This window comes from Manacus candei, unplaced genomic scaffold (assembly GCF_025592945.1).
Source record: "Manacus candei isolate 608988 ecotype Guabito, Panama unplaced genomic scaffold, ASM2559294v1 h1tg000002l, whole genome shotgun sequence".
In the NCBI taxonomy this organism is placed as follows: Eukaryota; Metazoa; Chordata; class Aves; order Passeriformes; family Pipridae; genus Manacus; species Manacus candei.
This window is the reverse complement of record NW_026138050.1, coordinates 14292001-14314253: the sequence shown is the minus strand read 5'-3', so window position 1 is coordinate 14314253 and position 22253 is coordinate 14292001. Positions and strand designations below refer to the sequence as shown.

General features: G+C 53.8%; 1 protein-coding gene across 5 annotated transcripts; it reads right to left on the bottom strand.

The window, feature by feature from the left end:
* Positions 1-286: 286 nt before the first annotated feature.
* On the bottom strand, positions 287-20822 carry CDIP1 (cell death inducing p53 target 1). 5 transcript variants are annotated; one of them, XM_051781799.1, is made up of 6 exons: positions 20746-20822; positions 3597-3699; positions 2906-3004; positions 2309-2455; positions 1780-2044; positions 287-1557 (listed from the first exon to the last, which is right to left on the bottom strand). In XM_051781799.1, the coding sequence occupies exons 3-6, from the start codon at positions 2988-2990 to the stop codon at positions 1446-1448; spliced, it is 609 nt and encodes a 202-aa protein (XP_051637759.1). In that variant the 5' UTR covers positions 2991-3004; positions 3597-3699; positions 20746-20822; the 3' UTR covers positions 287-1445. The 5 variants fall into 5 exon arrangements, with proteins under 5 accessions (XP_051637759.1, XP_051637769.1, XP_051637749.1 ...); XM_051781809.1 differs by having other exon boundaries at positions 3597-3700; positions 20754-20795; XM_051781789.1 differs by lacking the exon at positions 20746-20822 and adding an exon at positions 19944-20276.
* Between the last annotated feature and the right edge of the window lie 1431 nt (positions 20823-22253).

Here is a 22253-nt window from a genome sequence, read left to right as displayed (position 1 = left end):
AGCCAGAATCAAGTCACTGAGAGAACAGGAGAGGCTGGGGAGGGGATTAAGGGGGATTAAGTACAACAAGCACTGTTGTACTTGTCTCTGACTCAGGCAGTCCCTGAGAAACTCCTGCTCTTGCACCCCCCTGTCCCTGCTGCCTCCCCTGGGGTTTCCCCCAGTTCCTGGTGAGAGGGTTCCTGGTGGGGTAGGGAAGCTGCTGCTCTTCTTCCTTGTCCTCAGCTCCCCTGCAGGCAGATCTGCTCTGGATTTTGATCAGGAGAGAAGAAAAGATGTACACGAGTTCAGGGTCTGTTATTTATTTACATAAAAACACTGACTATTGCCACAGTTCCACCCCTGGGCAAACAGCAGCTGCCTGTGCAGGCTGGGCCGTGTTTGCAGACCTGGGTACCAAGAGACCTGCCCCTACTCTGCTCGGGGGGCTGCAGGGGCAGGGCAGGAGCAGCCCCCAGAGGCTGACCACGGCTCCCAGGTCCTCTTGCCCGTGCCTGTGAGGGTGCTGCTGGCAGCTCCTGTCGCTGCCTGCTTGCCCCCTTCCTTCTGCCCCACTGAAGTGAGCTAAAAATACTCCCTACACCCACATGCAAGGAGGACCCCGCAGGGCAGTGCGGGGTGGAGCCCGCAGACTCCGCCGGGCTCAGGGCGGGGCTCCGGAGCTGCGGCCTGGTAACAAACTCCTCTACTCTACGTGCCGGGCAGGCAGCGACATGCCGGGTGTGGTTTTGGCTATCGGGGCTGCCGGGGGCTGTGTCTGCCCCGGAGCGGGTGGGGCTGGGAGGGGGCACATGCAGCTGGAGCGGCCACAGGGACAGGACGGAGGTGCTGATCAGGGGTGCAGTGCTGCTGCCGGTCCCCTCTCCGTGCTCAAAGGCAGCTCTGCCTCTCCTCGGGAAGGGGCTTTGCCGACGGGCTGGAGGGGGCCAAGACACACCCTGAAACCCGGTGTGTGGCACCACCCTCTGAGCCCCTTCCTAAAAGTGCCACCAGGGCTGTGCTGTGTCCCCTGAGTGTGCCGTGGGCTGCTCAGGACCCCCCCTTCCCTCCTGGGCTCCCTGTGGCTGCAGCACATCCCAGCAGCCAGGCACCCCCTGTGCTGTGGGACGGGGGTCAGCCCCTCCAGCACTGGGGTTACTCCAGGGGAGATGGGCCTCACTCACACCCCGGAGTGTAGAGGGGTGCAGAGCGATGCCCCCACTCCTGCAGGGCACCTCCCACAGCATCCGGGGCCTGGGCCCACCTCCCCTGTGTGCCAGCATCGCCAATCCAGCTGTTCCCAGTGAGGGCCAGAGCTCGGGGCAGGTGGTGGCAGCTCTGAGCGGGAGGGAGCCGGGGGTAACACACACACACCGCCGGCGGGAAGCGAAGGAGGGATGCGCACGCGGAGACTCGGACGGCAGCGGGACGGGGCCGGTGTCATTCCAGTGGCTCCCAGGGCGCTGTTAGCACATGCGCTTGTACGTGTAGATGTAGGCCTTGCAGTTGGGACACGTGTGGGTCACATCCTTGAAGTCATCGAACAGGCAGGGGATCAGGCAGCAGCAGAGATCACACCTGGAGCACAGGAAGGGAAGAGGGAGAGAGCGGTGAGCTCAGGCAGCCCCTGGACACTGGGGGCACGGGCAAGAGACATGAGTATGCGTAGGGGCTGTCACCCCCAGAACCTCTCTGCTGCCCCAGTTCCACATTGAGACCCCAGCCCTGCCCAGCACTGGGGCTACCAGGACCAGGGCCGAGCGCCCACCGCGAGGCCCCAGCTCCCCCTGCAGCACCTACCCCATGAAGCAGCAGAAGAAGCCAAGGAGGAAGCTCATGAGCCCAATCTCGTAGGAGATCTTGGTGGTGATGGCTTGCTGGCAGTGGGGACACACTGTCTGCACAGGGGCACCCTGGAAGATCTCTCCCTGCAGCACCGTCACTGTGGTGGCAGCTCCCGGTGGGACGAGCACCGTCGCCGTGTGGCCACCAGGAGAGGGGTAGTGGCCTGGGGCAGGGTAGTAGCCCATGGGGGGGTGAGGGCCTGGGGGTGGGTAGAACCCTGCTGTGAATGAGAAACATGCACAGGTGAGCATCTTTATACGTGGCTGGAGAGGCAGATCCTCACTGGGGAGGTCCCCATCCTGCTGCCCTCCCACCACCGGGGGTACAGTCCTGGGGCCAACCCTGTTGCAGGCACTGTGTCCCCCACCCCATCCCAGGAGCCTCGCTGCAAGCCCCAAATGGCAGCTCCAGCCCCTCCTTGTGTCCCCCCCATTCCCCAGAAGTCATGTGCTGCCACCCAGCCCCAGCCCCTCCCAGGACTCACCCGGAGGCACGTAGGGCCCGGAGCCATCCGTGGGCATGTGGGGGGGCACGAACCCCGGCTGAGAGGGCGGCTCATACGGGGGGGGCCCGAACTCGGGAGGGGGGATGGGAACCCCCTGGGGCTGTCCCACGACTGGGGTGACACCCTCTGAAAGGAAACACAGAGTCAGCAGCCAGGGAGGCAGCAGAGCTGATGGGGAGATGGTGGCTTGGCTGTGTGGTCAGAGGGTTGGTCCCAGCAGGGAAGGGGGACACATGAGGTGGGGGGCACTGCCTTAAGCCTCATCCTCTGGGCCACATGAAGCCCAAAGTCACCCCACCTCACCCACAGCAGCGAGCAGAGCCACACTTTGAGCTGGGAGTGCTTCCTGCTCTTGTTGCTGCCCCCGTGACCTCTCCTGCCTTCTCTGAGGGTGACATGGGGACAGATGGAGCTGGGCATTGCACCACCCTCCCCAGCACGCTGTGCATGGCAGGGCAGAGCTGCCAGCAAAAGCCACAGCCAGGGCACTCCCAGGGAATCCACACTTGCTTGGCTCCTGTCTTCTGGACAATGTCAGCACAACACCCCTGAGCAGCTGGGACCACCCCCCTGTACCTGGTGCAGAGGGGGGGCCGTGCTTCTCCTCTATCAGCGGTGCCGAGGGGCCCCCCGGGTAGGGTGGTGGTGGGTCGTTGGACATGGCTCAGGGTGGCCCTGCAGGGACAGAAACCTTTAGAAAACACCAGCCTTTGATGCCACAGGCACCTGCCCGGAGGTGCACAGCACTTGGGGAAGGAGGTGACAACAGAAAGGGACAGGGCTGGTGCCACCACTGCACTCGCCTCAGCACCTACCCTGGGCAGAACCAGGGGTGCAGCCCCAAAGCTGGACAGGCTGTGACCAGGCAGCAAATACAGGGTGTAACCCCTTCCTGCTGGCTCTGCAGGGCTTCCCTGCATGGCCCACACCTGAGGAACTGCAGCTCATCAGGGTACCTCTGGGCTGTGTGGCCACAGGGCAGTGCTGGGCTGGAACCTGCTCTGCCAAGTGCCTTGGCTGTGGTGCGGTGGTACCAAAGGTGGGGAAGAGCTGCCAACGCTGCCCACAGCCCCCCAAATCCACCCACAGTGACACCCAATGCTGTGCCCCGAGCGTGGCAGGACCCCTGAGCCTGAAGTGCAAACACCAAGGCAGAGGCTGCAAACTCACAGAGCAGCTCTAAGTAAATCTGTAAATAAATCCAGTGAGCTAAGGTAAGACCAGCTTCAACAGCTGGGGCCACTGTTTTACATGGGGTACTATTCACCTGTCCTCTCCCTCGCAGCGAGAGCTCAGAGGCCTCAACAGAGCTGAGAGAAGCAATTCCTCTGAGTGGTGTAGTTTGGGAGCTGGCTTCTCCCACCAAATCTCTGCAAAAGGAGAGAAGGAGTTACAGAGATGGAGAGGAGTCACAGCTGCAGTGCTGCCCTGGCCACCACCCCAAACCCCCTCCTGGCCCCGGTGCAGGTACCTCCCCACGTGCCCCCTCGATGGCAGGTACGAAGCTCTGTGTCCTCAGCACGTGGCAAAGCCCCCCCAACACACTCTGAGATCCAAGGAAGAGCAACAACATCAAGAAGCCTGATTTCTCTGTTTTCTCTGGCTCAGTTATAACGTGAGTAAATTGGGAAATACAAATGAGAGGCTGCTCCCTCGGTGCTTGGGATGGCTGCCATCAGGATGGGGCAGGGTGACACTGCTGTCAGTGCCCAGGAGCAGAGCCGGGAGCTCCCCTTGTGAGTTGAGCCCTCCCTGAGCCCTCCATCCTTCACCCCAACAGGCCAGAAGCAAATGTGACCCTGCTTGTCCTGTTTGCTGGCACCAGTGCCACGTGCTGGGCAGCCCGCCCGGAGCACACCAACCTCCCCGGCACGGCACAGCATGGCACAACCTCCCTGGGCACCAGGCCAGGCAGCCAGTGCTGCCCCAGCCCTGCATTGCAGGGGTGCCCAGAGAGGGGTCTGGGGGGCACAGCCACCTCCACCTGCAGCTCCCGGGTCAAGTAGAGCCAAGGCTTTGGCAAGCACGGAAGGGAGATCCATCCCTCCCTCCCTCACCTGCTTGGCTTTGCTTTATTCCACTCCTTTTTCCTAGTTCACATTCCCTGCCCCCCCAGCAGCCTCCTGCAAGGCAGCAGGAAATCTATCAGGTCACCAGTCCATGGGGCACCATCACCTGTTGCTGCTCAGGAGGAGCACACTGATCCCCCCAGGAGCTGAGCAAATTCCCGACAGGCACAGGGTCTGCCCTGGATGTCCACATTTACTGACTAATATTTCTCCCCCGAGGTCTGAAACTGTGTGTTGCAACCAGGCAGTTTCAAAGTGTAACAGCGGGGCAGCTGGGGGTCATCTTCCATCCTGCTCCTCTCTCCAATTCCTTCCTCAGAAGCCCGGGGAAGGAGAGCTGCCACAGCACAGGGCGCTTCCCGGCACACTGCAGAGCCTGCCTTCTCCTTCAGTGACCTACAAAGCTGCAAACTGGGCCGTGCTCCTTTTAGCTCACTGGGGATGGGAAGATGAGAAGGACTTAGTCTTCTGAAAGTAGCCAAACACCCCACCCTGCACACCCAGACCTTCCTGTCCCTGTGCCTGCAGGGGTCCTGGATGAGGCCTTACCTGGGGACACCAGCCTGCCAGGGAGCTTTCCTTGCCCCCACAGGCCAGCTGAGCCCACAGCTTTTCTAACCTAACAGATCTCCTCCCATTCCCACTCAGATGCTGCTTTCCCATAATGTAACATCTTTCAACACTCCCCAGCCTCAGTCCCCCCACCAAAGAGCTGGAAAGAAAACACAGGAGAGGAGGAGACCCACCCACGTGCTCCACCAGCCACTCTAAAAACACCCTTCAGATGAAGCAGCAGCCCCAGACCAAGCCAGCCATTAATCCTGCCACCCTGACCAGCAGGGAATGGCATCCACAAGAGCAATGGCCTGTGGATCCCAGAGCCACACGTGCACTGGGATGAAGGAAGCTGAGGGATGCAGGGCTGTTCTGCTCATTCTTGGCAGGCTCAGTCGCTCCTACTGCAATATTCTGCTTATTAAAAGAGATCTGTAAAGAGCAAGATGTTGGCTGTGTGCCCTTCCCAGGAGGAAAAGAAAAGCCTGTTGCTTTTAAGCCTCTTAGAAGCTGTTTCTCCTGTGCTTTCTTTCATCTTAATGCGAGCAGCACAAACCCAGCCCCTTTCCGACGGAGAGCTCCGTGGGAAACCGCAGGGCACACGGCTTCCCCAGGGCATCCCTCACCACCCTGGCACGGACAGCCCTGCAGCATTCCAAGATTACCAGCCTTAAGTTCAAGATCTGATGAAATCACCAACGTCTAGAGCAGGTCCTTCAGAGCAAGGACACACTGCGAGATCCTAAAACTCAAAAGGAGTTGGATACCAGTAGGAGGATGGAGAGAGAAGATGCTGTTTCCAGCTAAAAATACAGATTAGCTCTTCTCAGCTGCAAGAGCAGCTTTTAGTGGCTCCTCTACTGCAAACTAACTACAGAGGATAAATCCACCACGGAATCACTGGAAACACAGCTCCTGCTAAAAGCAGAAGACACACAAAGGGCCCCCACAGGCTGCAGATTTGCTACAGAAAATGAAAGGATTCCCATTAACCTGCTGGGGCACAGCACTGACAGACACAGCCAGGACAGCACAGCTCCATCAGGGCCCCAAAGCAGAAAGGGCTTGTCCCACTTGGCTGTGGCCTCAAACTCTGTGTTCTCCCCTGGCTCTGGGCTCCCTAATCAACCTAGGGTCTCGTTCCAGGCAGCTTTTGGGTGAGGAGAAGAACAAATCTCTAGATCCCACCACACTGGGGCACAACTCCCAACCCCAAGAGATGTGTCTGAGCTTTCTTTACACAGTGAGCACAGTCAAAGAGCTGGTGAGGAAACATGAGGCTTTCTAATCAGCTTCTTCCTGTGCACAGCAACTCTGAATCTAGTTAATGAGGGATTACAGAATCCTAGAATGGTTTGGGTTGGTAGGGATCTTAAAGCTCATCTCATTCCAACCCCTGCCATGGGCAGGGGCACCTTCCACTAGCCCAGGCTGCTCCAAGCCCTGTTCAACCTGGCCTTGGACATTTCCAGGGATGGGGCAGCCACAGCTTCTCTGGGCAACCTGTGCCAGGGCCTCACCACCCTCACAGGGAGCAATTTCTTTCCAGTATCCCATCTAACCCTGCCCTCTGTCAGTGTGAAGCCATTCCCTGTGTCCTGTCACTCCAGGCCCTTGTCCAAAGGGCACTGATTGATACCCCAAAGCTCCTGGTTCCCATTACTGACACATCCAAAACTGGTGACACAAAGCTCTCCCTGCTGCTTCCAGCAGTGATGAGAGGAGTTGGTGTGTCAGGGTCCAGTGTCCCCTGCTGGCTGCACTTCCCTGTGTTACATCACTGTGGAAACAGTCTGGGATTCAAACATGACAAGAGGAAAGGTCTGTCCATCCGACTTGGTCTCCAGACAGGTACAATGGGCAAACTTCCCAAAACCAAGTGGTGTGCAGTGGGACCAGGGAACACTGTGCCACCAGAACGGGTCCTAGCACCATAAAATAGACAATGCCACGAAGAGGACACCCATAGATCATTCCTGCACTGCTTGGAGACCCAAAGATTTGGCCTGGTAACACCATTCTTCCCAGGCAGCAGCTGTTTGTGCTTCAGGCTGCTGAAATCTCCCCGGGTGAGACGGACCTGCCAAGGACGGAGCAGATGCCGGCAGGTCTAACTCACGTGCGAGCCCCGATGGTGCAGCTCTGAGTCAGCCTCACAGCTGAGATCCCCTCCCACGAGCAGAGACACTCAGTGCTGTCCCTGCTCCTCCTGCACTTGCTAACTCAGCCCCACAGTGATCTGGCTGTGTTTTCCCTCCGGGAGCAGTGTCTCCAGCCACCGAGACAGGAAGCAGCATTTGTTCATCCTTGACCACGTTCAGTGACGTTGCCACTTCAAAAGCTGCCACTGCTCATTTTTGGAGTTCTTCCTCCCCTCCACCCCCCCAAAAAAATAACTTCTGATATTTAGGAAAGGAGAAAAACACACTAAAATTCAATGAATAAAGGATATGAGCACTTTCAGCTTCACAGCACATCAAGTAGACACAGATTCCAGCTTCCAGGCTTTTGTAAATACAGCTTTAAAAAGCCAAGAGTTCTGAAGATGATGGGCTCCCTCACTGGGCCCAGCCTCCTTCCTTTAGAAACAGGAACAGCACTGTGGCCAACACTATCCTAGCTTTCCTGGCCCCAGGAAGAGCTACCTGTGTGCCACAGGCTACCGGCTCCAGAAATTGGGAAATACTGAGACCAGGAAGGCAGAGAGGTGTGCAAGGTGTGAGCACAAAAGGCAGAGCAGGATGCTGGCAAAATTTCATTTGATGAAAGCCAGTTATCCTTCAAAGTGGCTTTAGAGGCAGAAAGGAGAGAGAACCCTGAACCTGGCAATCTCAGCCTCCTTCCTCCACAACAGCATTTCTGAGCAGCACCTCCAAAGCCAGCCTGGAGCTGTGTGTTCCCTGTGTTCCCTGTGCCCAGAGCACACCAAGATGTTCCCTTTTTCATGCCCCATTCCCTGTGTTACCTGTGCCCAGAGCACACCAGGATGTTCCCTTTTCCATTCCCTGTGTTCCCTGTGCCCAGGGCACACCGGGATGTTCCCTCTCCTGTTCCCACACAGCTCACCGGGATGTGGCTCAGCTCCCACTGCTCCTGAACACACCACGCACAATCCCACCGGACAGCTCTTACCTTCGAGGGAAAGACAGCAACAACCCCTGCTGAACAAGCAGTATCAGTGGTTACTTCTGCCTGGTTTTTATGTGGAACAGCAAAAAGATGTTTTCCCTGTCAGGGAGCCAAACTTCCCCCTCAGCCCTGCCTCTTCCCATGCGCATTTGCTGCCTCCAGGCTGCACCAGAGCCAGGAGGGAAGGAATGAACAGCACACAGAGCTTCAGCCTCCTTCAGAAAGAGGGTGCCCTGGCAATCCCTGACCATGTACCCCCTCCTTTACCCCACCATTCACCCTGGCAGCACCTCCTCAGCTCCTCCTCCTGGTCCTGGGCACAGCAGCAGGAGGGCACATGCCTGCAACGCTCCGCAAGGCGCGATGGAAACGGAAACCTGAGCGAAGGACTACAGGGAAGGTCTGTTCTTTTTTTGAGCAACTCAGCTGTGTTTTCCCAAGTCCAAGTCACTGCCAGGGAGTGCAAACCCACTGTGCAGGAACAGCCAGGCTGCTCCCAGATTTCTCCCACACTTCTGCACTAAGATTTCAGCTGTGGAAAACTGCTGCTTCCAGGAGGCTCAGGCTGTTCCTTCGGTGTGGGGATGGAGAGCTCAGCTGGCAAGGCAGGACAGCAGCAGTCCTTTAAAACAAAGGGCTGCTGGAGGAGAAGGTTATTCACCATTCAGTCCAGGTATGTCAGACAACCAAAGCTCCCTGCTCTGCTCTCCAGTGTGTGAACCTCCAGAGGAGCATCCCCATTGCAGTCGTTTACCTGGGAACCTTGGACAGGTTTGACCTTCTGTGTGCCACCACCACCCAGCAGGCAAATGACCTCAGAGCAGGATCCTCGCTGGAAGCCAGGTGCTGTATCCAAAGCAAGATTTCTCAGGGCATTAAATCCAAAGCACAATCAGATAATCTCCACAGCGCAGCCCCGGCTCAGCCGCCCTCGGCCAGAGATTCAAATTACTGCTCCCTCACATAGCTCCTCTGCATCAACATCAGGAAAACCTGACCCAAAATCCCCCCTGCTTAAGACAAGGAGGGTTTATCTCCAACACCCACAAAGGGTTACGTGCAGGAGGAGTGTCTGCAGGACCTGCTGCTGCCTCTGGGATTCTCTCCAGGGCTATTCTCCTCTGGATGGGCTGACCAAGAGCTGTTGGCATCTCCACAGTGGGGCTGCAGAAACAGCCTCGCCAGGACCTGGGTCACCTGAACATTTAAAGAAAAACCAGCCAAAATGAAAAGAACAACTGGGGTAGTTATTTCTCTCTCTTGTGGGCTCCCAAGCCGTGGCACTCGGCTGTGGGAGACACCACATACCACATCCCAAAGGAGCCAAGACATCCCAACAGTGACCAGTGAGGAGAGGCCATAGAATCACAGAATTGTAGAATTGTCAAGGCTGGAAGAGATCTCTAAGATGATCCAGTCCAGTCATCCACCCAGCACTACCACTGTATCCCTTAAACCACTAAACCATGACCCCACTCTTCAAAGCTTACACATGCAGAGGCACTGGGGAAGGCTCAGCTGTGCACAGAACTCTCTGCACCACCAGGGCAGCTGAACTTGGCTCCCGAAGACGGTTTCCTGAACACAGAACAAGCTGGGAGCATTCTCCTGGCCCTGGAACACACTCAGGAGTTCTAACTGTTTAGACCCTTCCAGCTGCCAGTGACCTGCCTGCATGGAAGAAGACAGGCTGCAATATGCCAGGTGTTCTCATGGATGTGATTAAAAACAACATTAAAGCCTCTGCATCCTAGAAATCCGCTCCAGAGAGATGAGAAAAGGAGGGTGATGCAAGCCAAATCCCTGGGGAACCAGAGAGTTTTTCCATGAGACTTTCCCTGGAGTTCACAAAGAATCCAAGCTAACACTTGATAACATCCATGGGAAAGCACCCAGTGATATCAGCAGCTGTTGCCTCCAGTCCTTAATTTTCCCCCTGAGAGGACACATCCTGCATTACATCATCCCTTTGATATCTGGTTAATAATGGTAATAACACAACCTGCCAGAATATAGAGCAACTAAAACCAAGATCCACTCCAACACTGCTGTCTTAACATAACACCAAACCTATATGTGGCACAACAGTAGCTGTTCATTTAAACAAGCAAACAAAAATACCCCAGCTCAAGGAGCTTAAGGCAAGCAGGAGGTTGGGAAGAAGCTCTGCAGTTCCTTGCATTAAGGACAGTCACAGATCTGAGCTCACCTCTGATGGTAACAGAGGCTTAAGGAGGAGTTAGGAAGGAAGCAAAGGCAGAATGACCTCCCAGCCAGTCCCTCCCACTCCCAGTACTCAGGGTTTTGGAGACTGGGCAACCTGGAGTTTCTCCATGGATCACCCCAAATCCTTCCCAGCCCTCCAGCTCATGGCAGTGGCAAGTTCTGCTCTTCAGTTATCTACACAAAAAAGCATCTCCTGCTGTTAGAGTCTGCTGCCTCCCCTTCCAGGAGCACCTCCCAGCTCTGCACAGAGAAGGTGAACCCACAATGATTACCCACTAGGTCCCACAGCTCAGCTCAGCATTTTAGAGATTTCCTTCCCAAAACTAAACTAAAAATATTTTATTTCTTTATGCATTTTTGCATTTCTGCCTCCTTCTACAGAATTTTTTTTAGATAAAGTCAAATCACACAGCCACATCATTGCTGAATCAAACTGAGTAGATGTGTGACTCCCATTAAATAACAGTGAGCTCCAAGGGAGGAGGAAATTAGAGTCAGAGAGGATCAGCACTTTTGCATTTCAGCTTCAGAATTAATCAGAGCCCAAGAGCCTATTCAGAATTCCCTTGCAGATTTTGCAGCACAAATAATTTTGAATACATTGGTGGTGATTCCAGACCCGTTTTCCTTTCAAGTGATGAACAGAACATATGTCATGGAACTGATGTTTTCTTATCCAAGGAGAGCACCAGCTCACTGTAGGACTAACTCCAGTCTCCAACAACATTAGCATTTCCCATCCTCACAGATCCCCCTGCCTTGGCGCCAGAGAATCTGCTGACATTCAGATTTAACAGGTACAGTGTCACCTTGCACTTTTTTTCTGAGTACTAGTGTGAAGTGCTCTGTGTCACTCCGTTTTATGTAAAGCCCTGGCTCAGTCTTTGCAACAGAACATGGTTTGGGGTTAAGCAGGAGCGTGTGTGGAAGGTCTGGGATCTCTCCTGAGTCCTACTGCCAACAAGGAGGACCCATGTACATCCAGAGACACGTGCACTGGAGGAACTTTTCCTGATGAGGCCACTTGTGTAACCACACTCACCTTTTTGCTCCCACAGAACTTTCCATTTCCAGACTGGGACCACTCTCAGGGTGGCCCAGGGCCACCAGCACGGGACTGGCTTGTCCTGTGGCACAGGAGGAGGGTGCTCTGCACTCCCCTGCTCCCAAGCCCAGCCCATTTGGGCTTCTCAAAGACAGATGACAATGTCCCAGCTCACAGAGGGGAAAACCCCTGGATTAATCAGTAGGCACTGAGTGTGCCCAGTGCTGGGCACCCCTGAGTCACACACAGCTCCTGCCATTCCCAGTTCTTCCTCCAGTTCCCACCAGACTTGGCCAGTCCACACTGACTTCCCAGTCCAGGAAAGTCATTTTGCCTCCAAGGCATTTCAGGACTGTGGATTCAGTTTGCAGCACCAGTTCCTGCCAACTGCTCTGTAGCCCCTTTCCCAGAACTCCCACATAACAACCTGCTAGGTATTGTATCTGCCCCTCAGGTCACCCAAAAGCTGTTCCACTTGGGCCTGATTTGCCACCACTGCTCGCTCAGAGGCAGCACAGCCACCCTGCCAGGGGGACGGTGGGGACATGCAAAGCCACACCTCTCGTCTGAAATGTGAGCAGGTCTGACCAGAACATCAAACAGGACACAGCCAGACCTGCAACTGGGCACACAGAGCTGTATTCCCTTTGAAAACAAGGGGGAAGGAAGAGAGGTGGTGTCCTCGTGCCTCTCCAGGCATCACCCCAGTTCTGGCGTGCGAGGGACATCACCTGGATATGAGGCATTCCGACTCCAGAACGTGGACAAAGCCAGGAGACCTCTCACTGAAAATCTACCACAGCAGCTGGACTCAAAGCACCCCTAACACATCAACACACCTCCTCAAGTCCCTGCTCTAGGCTTTTCCAACCCCTTTCTCTGTGAGGCAACACCTCTCTGCTTTGCCGTTCCATGGAAAGCACAGCTGGTCAGAGGGTCTGGAGCAGCCCCGAGGCCTCATCACTGTTCTCACAGCAGGGGATGGGACTGGGATTCAAGCCCATAATACCAGGATGCCCTCAGAGCAGGTAAACAGCTCAGCTGCTCCAGAGGATTCAGGGCTGAAATCCTCTTCTGAGCCTGAGGAAGACGGAGCGGCCGCCACAGTTACGACACTGAACAAGCTGGGAACTATTTTCTCCCTCAATGGAATAGCCCAGCAGGCAGCTCCAAACTGAGCTCCCACCCTCCCAAATCATGGCAAGGAGGGAGTCTGAAAAGCAAAATAACACCACCTGTGTGTGGTTAAATAACACCATGGACTTTGGGGGAACTCCATTCCCAAAATACAAATATGCTCCAGGTGACGTCTCTGTGGAAGAGCTGCAACAAGCCCAGGGGAAGAGCTGATATTTATCAGCACTGGAAACAGTGCCCAGTTCCAGCTTCACTCTTGTGCTCAAAGACTATGTTAAGATTTTGGAGGAGCTGAATGGTCCCAGCAAAGCAGGTGGGAAGGGCAAATTGAGCCTTCAGCACAGACCCAGCTTCCTGGGAGCACCTCCTGATATAGCACAAAGCAGAATTAAGTTAATTAGAAGACACAGTGAACACACCTCTAAGAAAAGGGCAGCACACACACACCAGCAGCAGCTACTTATGCAGTGGGCAGTTAAAAATACAAACACAAAGCAGTCGGCAGTGCATGGAAATGCCATCCCCACTGCCCTCCTCCACTCCCAGTTCTCCTCCAGCACAAAGCTCCAATGCTCCCCTTCTGCCATGTGTGGGGTGACTGGGACCCTTGAGGACCTCAAAAGCATCCCACGGACTCACTGCAGTAGGGGTACAGCCGGGGCTCTAGTCCATGATTTCCTCCCCAAACGAAACTGTGCTGAAAATCCCAGGGGTTCCTTTCCCTCTCTTAAAAGGGTGGCCTGCTTCTCACTTGGAGAAATGATCAATAAAATCCAACAGGCTGCTTTTCATTCATCCCCAGCCAGAAATCTAATCTCCTGTTACCAGCACAGGCCTGAACACAGCTACCACATCTCTCATTTGTCTCCTGCGGGTACCAGCACGTGCGGGTTTTACAGCTGCAGAGACTGGGGCTGCCTACATCACAACGACTAATTTATTCTCAGAAAGGCTAATTTAATCTGGCAGTGAATGTTCTCAAAGCCTCCTCACACAGAAAAGCTTTTATCTTGGTTGGCTTAACAACAATACAGCATATCCAAAAACGTGGAGGGATGCTGAGGAAGAACACTACCCTTGTGTTTCGAGTCCTCTAGTCTGAGAAATTTCTCCTGGTAACCACAGGCTCTGAGAAAACATAGAGTGCCTCTGGGTTTTTTAAAAAGCCAACCGTATTTTCCAGACTAAATATACAACAGTCTGTTTCCCCTCCTCATACAACTGTGTCTTGACAGAAAGAGCTGTGCTCTTAATAAAACTAAAACCCAGCAAGGATTGTTTAATATTAGACACTACGTTCATTTCCAACTGCATATCAAGAGCAGCCACCAGCACACCTGGCCTGGGGTGTGCTACCTGCCATGGCAGGTGGCTTTCCCCAGCCCACATCAGAGAGGAATAAACTTCAGAAGAAATCCAAAAGCTGTTTGTGTAAAAAAGCTGCCCCATGAAGCATTTCAGAGCATCCTACAGATTCCCAGCCTCTGTCACCTGTGGGAGGGCAATAAATAAGCAATCAGAGAGGGTTTTTTCATTGTTTTTAAATTCTAGGTGATATTTTCCCCTCATTTGTGACAGACACAGTCAGGCTGAGCCATCTGATCTGTGGTGCTGCCTCAGCCCTGCATGGAGTCTGCAGATCACCTGTGACATACAGACATGGCATCTGGTGCTGGTCCTCACCCTGGCAAGGTCCTCACCTGGATCTGCTCCTTCCACAGGAAAGCCAAGCACAGCCCCTGGGAGTCAGAGGGGCTAAAAAAGGCAGATTTAAGCTGTACAACAGACAGAGTCGTGCCAGTCTAACCCTCCACACTCAGGATTGTCACCACCATGCTGCTGGGAAAGAAAAGCTGGTGCTGTGCAAGGATCACAGCCTGAATCATGCCTGAGAGGGCTCCTTTGCTACAAGGGCAAGAACATGCCTCAGATGACATCCAGCAACTTAGGACAATTGAGTAATGTGGGAACAAGGCAAAAATCAGGGGGAAACAGAGCATTAGCACAGGCCACAGGAGAAATAAAGAAAAAAACAACACAACACTCCCCTTGTTCCTATCTGTCAGGAATTGCTGCCCCAAGAATAGCCTATTCAGAAATCAGGAAACTCAGAGAGCAGCAGGGAAGGGCTGAGTCATGGCCATTTGAAAAAAAAAACAACAAAAAAACCAACCCACAACAAAACAACCCAAAAGGGAAGGAGAGAAAACATGGGACAGCAGCTGTTCTGGGTCTTGGAGATATGAGTAAGTCAATCCAGAACATATTAGCCAATCTTTATTTTCAAAAGCTCTGCAAACACGTGGTACTGCCATAAAAAGCAGTTGACCCTCCCCCTGTTCCTGGGAAGCAAATTTAGCTCTGGTTGTACCAGGAAAAGTTGCTGGTGCTTCCCGGTACCAGCCCTTTGATGCAACACCCCCTTGGCTGTGCATGGCTGCCAGGACACAAACTGCTCCCTGTTTATGCCCTGGTTTTTGTTCCTCTACAACATCAGCATCCAAATATCACAAAGACTTACAGGCTGGACAAGTGCTTTCCCAAAAGGAAAGCAGAGTCAGTCTAAGGGATGTTATTAGCAGAGGGTGAGGAGCCCTGGAAGGGCACAAGATCAATCATGACTTGGAGAGGTTTCCTGTGACTCTGTGAATGGCCCAGCAGAAGCCAAGTGCTCCCATCTCCCATCCAGCCTCAGCACTGCCCATGTGGCTCCCAGGAAGGCCAGGCTGCACTCAGGTTTTGCTCAGGTCTTCCCACACGACAGTCTTTGTTCCATGACCTAAATGAAATCAATTTTACAACAGTTCTCCCCAGGACACTAATCTTATTCACTCACCCATCATCTAAAAGATTATACCTGCTCTCCAGCTGTGGGGCTCTGGGAGGAAGCACAAGGGATTTCTGAGCAATGAGGGGCTTATTTTTAATACAATTCCTTGATGATCCCTCACAAATTAGGGAGGGGGGTGTGTGTATCTTTTCAATCAAATAACTGGGCTTGAAAACATGTTTGGAAAAAATCCCCTCCACTTCATTTGATCTTGTACCATGAGGTACTGTCAGACTGAAGTTGCAAAGGTGAGAAGTGGGAAGACCCTTGGAGTTGGTCCCTGCCTGTGCAGCCTGGCAGATCACCTGTGCTCAGGTGTAACCATGCCTCAGCCACCACCTTTGTCTTGGTGAAAGGTTCAACTGCCAAATGATGTAAGTCAGGGCTTCCTGCTATGAGCAGCAGATCCCATTTTGGGACGTCAGTGGTGACAAAAACTCCTCAGCCTCCAGGCTGAGGTCTGTGGGGAGGCAGGGACTGTGTCTGCACACACAGCCCAACAGCAAGAGAGAGCAAGTGTCTGTGCTTTTCCTTTTTATAAATTCCTCTCAGTCTGAGAGTGGGCTGTATTTCTGTGGGGTTTTTTTCAAGGAACAAGTTAAAGCTCAGAGACCCCAACCCGCCCCTCTGAGCAGTCAAAGTATCTCTCCCTGCAGCTGACAGGTCCCTGGTCCCAGGCAGGAAGGGGAATTCATCCTGCTGAGAAAGCAGCTCCCACAGACCTCACCTCTTCCTAGCTCTGGGAATGGCTGGGATAACCACAACACCTTCACACACAGACCCAACCTTGACATTACCTCCAAATATGAGAGTTCAAGCAAACTGTCCCAAAGCAAACAGGCTCTTATGGTTCAAATTGTGAGTAAAATTCCTCTTCTCTGTGATCACGCAATGCAAGGAGTAAATAAGGATGAAATACAGCTACAGTACGTGCTGTGCATGTATCCCAGAAAGGTGGGATGGAGGGAATTTAGGATTGCAAGATGGAATGCAGGATGTAACAGTAAGTCTGTAACTTAGAGTGAGAATAATCCTTCTAAAAACATCTTCCAGAACTGTTAATAGGGAGACAGGCTGTTAGGGCAAGTAGGGAAGGTTTTCTTTTGAAAGGTAGAGATTGGGTATCAAAGAAGGTTCAGCAACATACACAAGAGGGAATGGTCAGGGCACCACCTCAGCACAAATGCTTCATCCTAAAATCTGTAAGAGAACTGGGTATTACTCCATTTTCTTAGGTATAAAAGAGGCAAAGGATATAACTAATTCAGAGTTACCCTACTAATTACAGTAAGTAATAGAGAAATATATTACTTAACTTGCACAGAAAAACCCAGCTCATCTCTTCATTCTCTGATCATCCCAGGTTCCACCATGCCAAGAGGTACAAAGTCAAACATGCACAGCCAGCAGCTGTTCCTCACAGTTCCTAGGATGCTAATTACATTGCCATCTTTTGGGGATATTCTAAATTCAGGCCTGCTAAGAGAATCTGCACTGAAGTGGGGCCTCACACAGGAGATGTGCAGCACAAAGCACTTTGCTCCTGCCTCCATCCTCTACCCAGATCGATGACCAGCACAGGGCTGCTCTCAAACAGCCCCTTTTTCACCACCACAAATACACAAACTTTAAACTGCAGCCAGGAGGCAGCTCAGAATGAATGGGCCCAAAGCAAAAACTGTAACAGCAGCCCAGAGTTTCCCCGAGTGTTTCACGCCAGAAATAAAAACTGCGCTCCCCCCGCCTCAGAGACTTTATTCTGGGAGAAAATGGATCGTGGCTTCCTACAGCACCTGTTCCAGTTGTGTTCCCTTTGATCAGGGAAGGAGATGGGTCCTGGGCAGAGCATGCAGAGATCTTTCACTGCCTATGAACATGGCACTGCTTCTCCCCAGCTGTGAGACGGATACCGAGTGCCAGTCAGGACCAGCAGGAGAACAGCCAGGTGAGGATCACATCCCAAGGCAGAAGTTGCTCATCACGTGCTTTTTGAAGGAAAACAAGTACATGCACATCTGTGTTTGCACACTTGTGTGCTCAGGTGCCTTGCTCTGAAACCTTCAGGAGAGTCAACTGGCTCCAGGCTGGAGTCCTTTGCCTGCATAACAGCTGCAAAATCAGGTCCTTGGAAGCAAAACCAACCAATAACCTTATATATTTTGCAGAACAACTGAACTTCCCACCACAAACCATCACTGTTCCTGTATCAGGGAGAAGGGAAGGTACTGCACAGTTAAAATCTTTCCTTTTAGGACATTCCTATTAAGAGCCACGAGGCATATCAGCATCTATCTGTTGTTTCCTAACTGTCCTGTCCTCCCTGTTTCCAGGTGCTTTGCACAGATCAGTTTGGAGAAGCTGGCACACCTGTCTAGAAGCTTGAAGGTGTATTCAGTCCTGCTGCCTTTGTTATTTTAATCTCCATATTATGCAGACACTGTTGCCTCCCTGGCTCACCTGGCAGCCATCAGCCTTCCCCTTTGCTTGGTGCAAAGCTGAGTAAATGTGACCCTGCACATAGGAAAACTGTCACATGGTACGTTCAGCACATACACAGAGCCCTGGTAATACCAGCAAAAGTGAAGCACAGCCCCACTGCAGACCAAACAAACCCCACTATTTTAAAAAAAACTTAGTTCCTTTCAACCCAGGATATCTTCTCCTGATTAAACCAATTATAAGAAACCAAATGTAGGGTTTTACAATGTACCACAAACATCTGTAGAACTCTGAATTTCATACTTCTCTTTACTCAGAAGCAAAAAAGAAGTCTTGGATCAGAGCAGATGCTAAGAAGTCTGTGTATCTCCTTCCAAAACCACTCATCCTCTTACTGAAAGATCTCCACATCAACCACATCCTTTAAACACATGTATTTATCTGCTAAATTCACATCTGAAGAGGAAAAAAAGATACTCTTTCACATAATAAAGTTACTTCCATCCCTTTTTTTGCTATGTTAGTAAGAGTGGCAATGGCAACATTTCTGCAGGTGACAACACCGTGGCAAGAACCCAAATCCCCCAAAACACAGACAGCGTGGGTGTTGTGTACTGTCTGGGCCCTGACTGAGCATCCCTCTGCTACAGGAGTGCATTATCTGTGCTCCCAGAGCGTGTTTGCCACTTGTGCCTTATCCAGAAGGAAAGCAGTGGCCACTGCGTTACTTCCCACGCACAGAAGTGGCTGATTAGGAAACAATCTTTAAAAACGTGCTCATAAACCAAAAGAGCGTGTCTGATAGAGACACCCTCCCTCCTAGCAGCTGAGACAGAGCCCCAGGCAGAACAGAAACACGAGCACCTGAGTTTCAGAACCAAATCTGAGGTGCAGCATCTGTTGAGGGAACACAAGAAACTCATCATGGTCCGTCTTCTTAGGAAGGGCTCAGGTTCTGAAAGAGAAGCTCCCTCACTGTTACCTGTCCCCATCACACCTGTGGCAAGATCTTTTGGTACTCAGCATATGAACACACACATCCCTTTTCCCAGCACCTCCCTGAGCAGCCACTGCAGCCCCACCACCCCTAAAACAGCAGCTGGGCAGGACTGACCACACTTGCTCCATGTGGCATCACTCAGGGGACATCTGGGGACGTGTCTCCATCACCTGCCCTTGTTAACAGCCATAAAGTCACTGCCTCCCTACCTCCAAGCAGGAATTAGCTCCTCATGTAACACCTAAGGAGAATACAGCAGGGACATCACTAAATGCTTCCGGGGATTTCCTGGGGCACGTGGACGTTGTTACAACACTGAGACAGAGAAGCCTTCGGGAAAGGGAAGTTTTCAGCTTGTGCTTTCCACACCGAGATGAGTTTGTTTAGTTCCTAAACATGAATGAATGACATACTGTGATTATATACTACACTATGTAATACTCACTCTGGTTTCCCCTGCTGCCTACTCCGGTCACACTCTGAAAGCAGCAGGGCCTCTGCCAAAATCAAAGCCCCCTTTCAAGCCCGTTGGTTGAAGGGAACAAACAGGAGGCTCTTGTGCATAATCCCAAAGTGTTTCTCAGAGAGTTTTACATACATTCCAAACCCACTATAATTATAATTTAAAATACTGCTGCTTCAAATTGTTGTGCCTGACCTTGTCTCTACCACCTGATATTTTAGGCTCAGCCTGGAACGTGACAACTGCCAGTCCCCTCACCAGTTCTCACTGGTGCAAGGAGACCATCTCTGAACAGCTTTTCCAGTGATGCCTTGGGCCAAGGGACACACACACCTATGCTTACAGTGACCTGGAGAAGGTTAACCTTGAGCATGGCTCGTGTAGATGATCCAGGGGACCATCCCAGCCTGCCTGTTCCCACTTCCCTGCATAGCCCTGGAGCTCTCCCCAGGATCCCAACCCCATTCCTCTGTTTAGCAGGAACCAGAACCCCCTGTGCTTCTTCCTAAAGCAACTGAACGCTGCCTCTCAAGTCCTACCCTTTGCCTCTCCAGTCCCCTTGGGAGGCAGAACCAAGATATCATCATTTTAATGGTCAAAGACCTCCCAGCTTCCTACTAACATTAATTCCTTGGTATTTGTTGCTGTGCCGTGCTGCATGTTAGCTGAATGAGCTCTTATTTCATACTGCCAATGTGCTGATGGACATCATCTTCCTCACCATCACCATTTCTCCTCCTGCTTGTCAAGCTTCTTTCGGCTCCTCTAAAATGGGCTCATCATTCCTCAGGAATCACTGGACAGGCGGTTCCAGCCCGAGCTCGTCTCTCCCGAGCAGGGATGACTGCAAAGGCACACACTGGTCCCCAGGCCTGGCTCCTGCTCTCCCGGGATCCCATTTTCTCCTCTCACAGCCGTGCCCTGCCCGCAGTCCTCCTCATCCTCGCGGCGAGCTCATGACCTCGGCCGGGCACCGGTGCTCGCCTTACAGCGCGGAGCCTTTTCCCGAGTACACGACCTCGCTTTCCGTCTGATTAAATTTCATCCCCCCAGCCCTCCCGTCCCAACCCTCCCCGGCCCTGCCGAGGGCACCGAGCTGAAGCTTTCTAAGATTTTACCAGCGCCCTGCGGCACTTGGTCAGCGTTAAAGGCCCGTCCGAAGCCGGGGCCGCCTCCTCCTCCTCTCCCGGTCCCTGTCCCCATCCAGCCGTGCCTCTTCCCCGCGGCTCCGCCGCAGACGCTCCAGACACGGCCCGGCCCCGAGCCCGGGTCCCTCCTCGCAGAGTTAACCCGGGATTCGTTCCCAGCCCTTCCCTTCCCAGCGGCGCCCGTGTCCCCGCGGTGCTCTGCGTCCCTCCATGGCTCAGTGTCCTCCCCACTGCCCGGTGTGTCCCCCCTGTCCTCGGTGTGTCCCCCCGCTGCCGTGAGGCCGCGGGCCGGGGGGTCCCCGGGCCGCCCTCCTGCCGCCCCCCGGCCCCGCCGCCCCCCGGGCCCCGAGCGGGGCCTCTCCCGCAGGCACCTACCGGCCTCCGGCTCCCGGCGGCGGCTCCGGCACCTGCCGGCGGCGGGCGGGGCGGGGCGGGCGGCGGGGCGGGCCCGGTCCGCGCTGGGCCGGCCCGGGGACGGGCAGGGCTTGCAGCCCCCGCCGGCCGCGCCAGGCAGGGCCCGGGGCCGGGCCCGCTCCCCGGGGAGCTGCGGGGAGTCACTGCACGGTTTAAAGCATGGACCCGAAAGATCATCTTGTTCCACCCCCTGCCACGGGCAGGGACACCTTCCACTAGCCCAGGTTGCTCCAAGCCCCGTCCAACCTGGCCTTGGACACTTCCAGGACCGGGGCAGCCACAGCTTCTCTGGGCAACCTGTGCCAGGGCCTCACCACCCTCACAGGGGGGAATTTTTTCCATATATCTTAACCTAAATTTCCCCTTCCAGCTCGAAGCCGTTCCCCCTTGTCCTGTCACTCCAGGGCCTTGTCCAAAGTCCCTCCCCAGCTCTCTTGGAGCCCCTTTAGGCACTAGAAAGGCTCTGAGGTCTCCCCAGAGAGACCTTCTCCAGGCTGAACAGCCCTGTCCTGCACACACCTCCTGCCCTACAAGGTGTCTCAGCTCATGCCCTGAACCGCCCCACACGATGCCCTGCTCTGGTGCCATCCCACCCCTCACAGGGTCCTGCCCCTGCACTGACCTGCCCCATTGAGTTGTGCCCTACACAGTGTCCCACCTGCCCCCCGTGGTGCCACACCGTGTCCTGCCCTACACAGCGATATGTCCACACCATGGCACCTGCTACTCCAGGACCTGGGAGCCTAGGGAAGTGCAGAGGCACCTTTCTGGTTCCATGGGCCCCAGCTTCAAGTTGGGGAATAATTAAAGAGCAATATTTTAACACCAGCCACGGGTGGTCTCAGTCACTTCTCACCTGCCCCTGTGGCTCCAGCTCTGAGATTTAGGTCTGTTGAGTCCCATCCTGCCCTGGCAGCTGTGCCTGGGGGCTGGGGTCACCCTGGGCTGGAGCACACAGCCCCCAGTTCCCTGGCAGGGACAGCAGCATCCCTGGCAGGCTCCTCTTCTCCCTTCCCTGTGCACAGCATGGCTGAGCTGCAGGTGACAGCGGTGCTGCCTCTCAAGCAGGATATCCCCATGTCCAGGCAGGATCCTGTAGGAGACATTGCCACAGCACAAGTTCAAGTTTAGGCTCTGAGTGGGAAATGCTGTAGGTAACATCAGAAATATCTGCCTTGCTCGCACACTGCAGTGCAAGAATGAGTTGTGGTAGCCTTGTGCCCTGCTGTCTTCTCCACAGGCAACATGAGACTGGCCCACAGCAAACCCAGCACTTCTTCACCCCTTGGGAGACCTGACAGCCCCAGGCCAGTCCATCTCACACGTTGTGACCTTGGCTTTGAGCACAACCACAGAGCAAAGAGAAAAGGCGACAGCTCTTCTGGGACATTTGTCCCCTTTGCATATCTTTCACTTCAGTTTGGGGGAGCTCCATGGGCATGGCCATGGGCTGGGCAGATGTGGCTGAT

Coding starts and splice junctions, on each gene's coding strand:
- CDIP1 (XM_051781799.1), bottom strand. CDS start 2,990: ATGTCCAACGACCCACCACCACCCTACCCGGGGGGCCCCTCGGCACCG. Junction 2,456..2,905: donor CGGCCCCCCCTCTGCACCAG/GTACAGGGGGGT, acceptor GTTTCCTTTCAG/AGGGTGTCACCCCAGTCGTG. Junction 2,045..2,308: donor CGGGCCCTACGTGCCTCCGG/GTGAGTCCTGGG, acceptor TCTCATTCACAG/CAGGGTTCTACCCACCCCCA.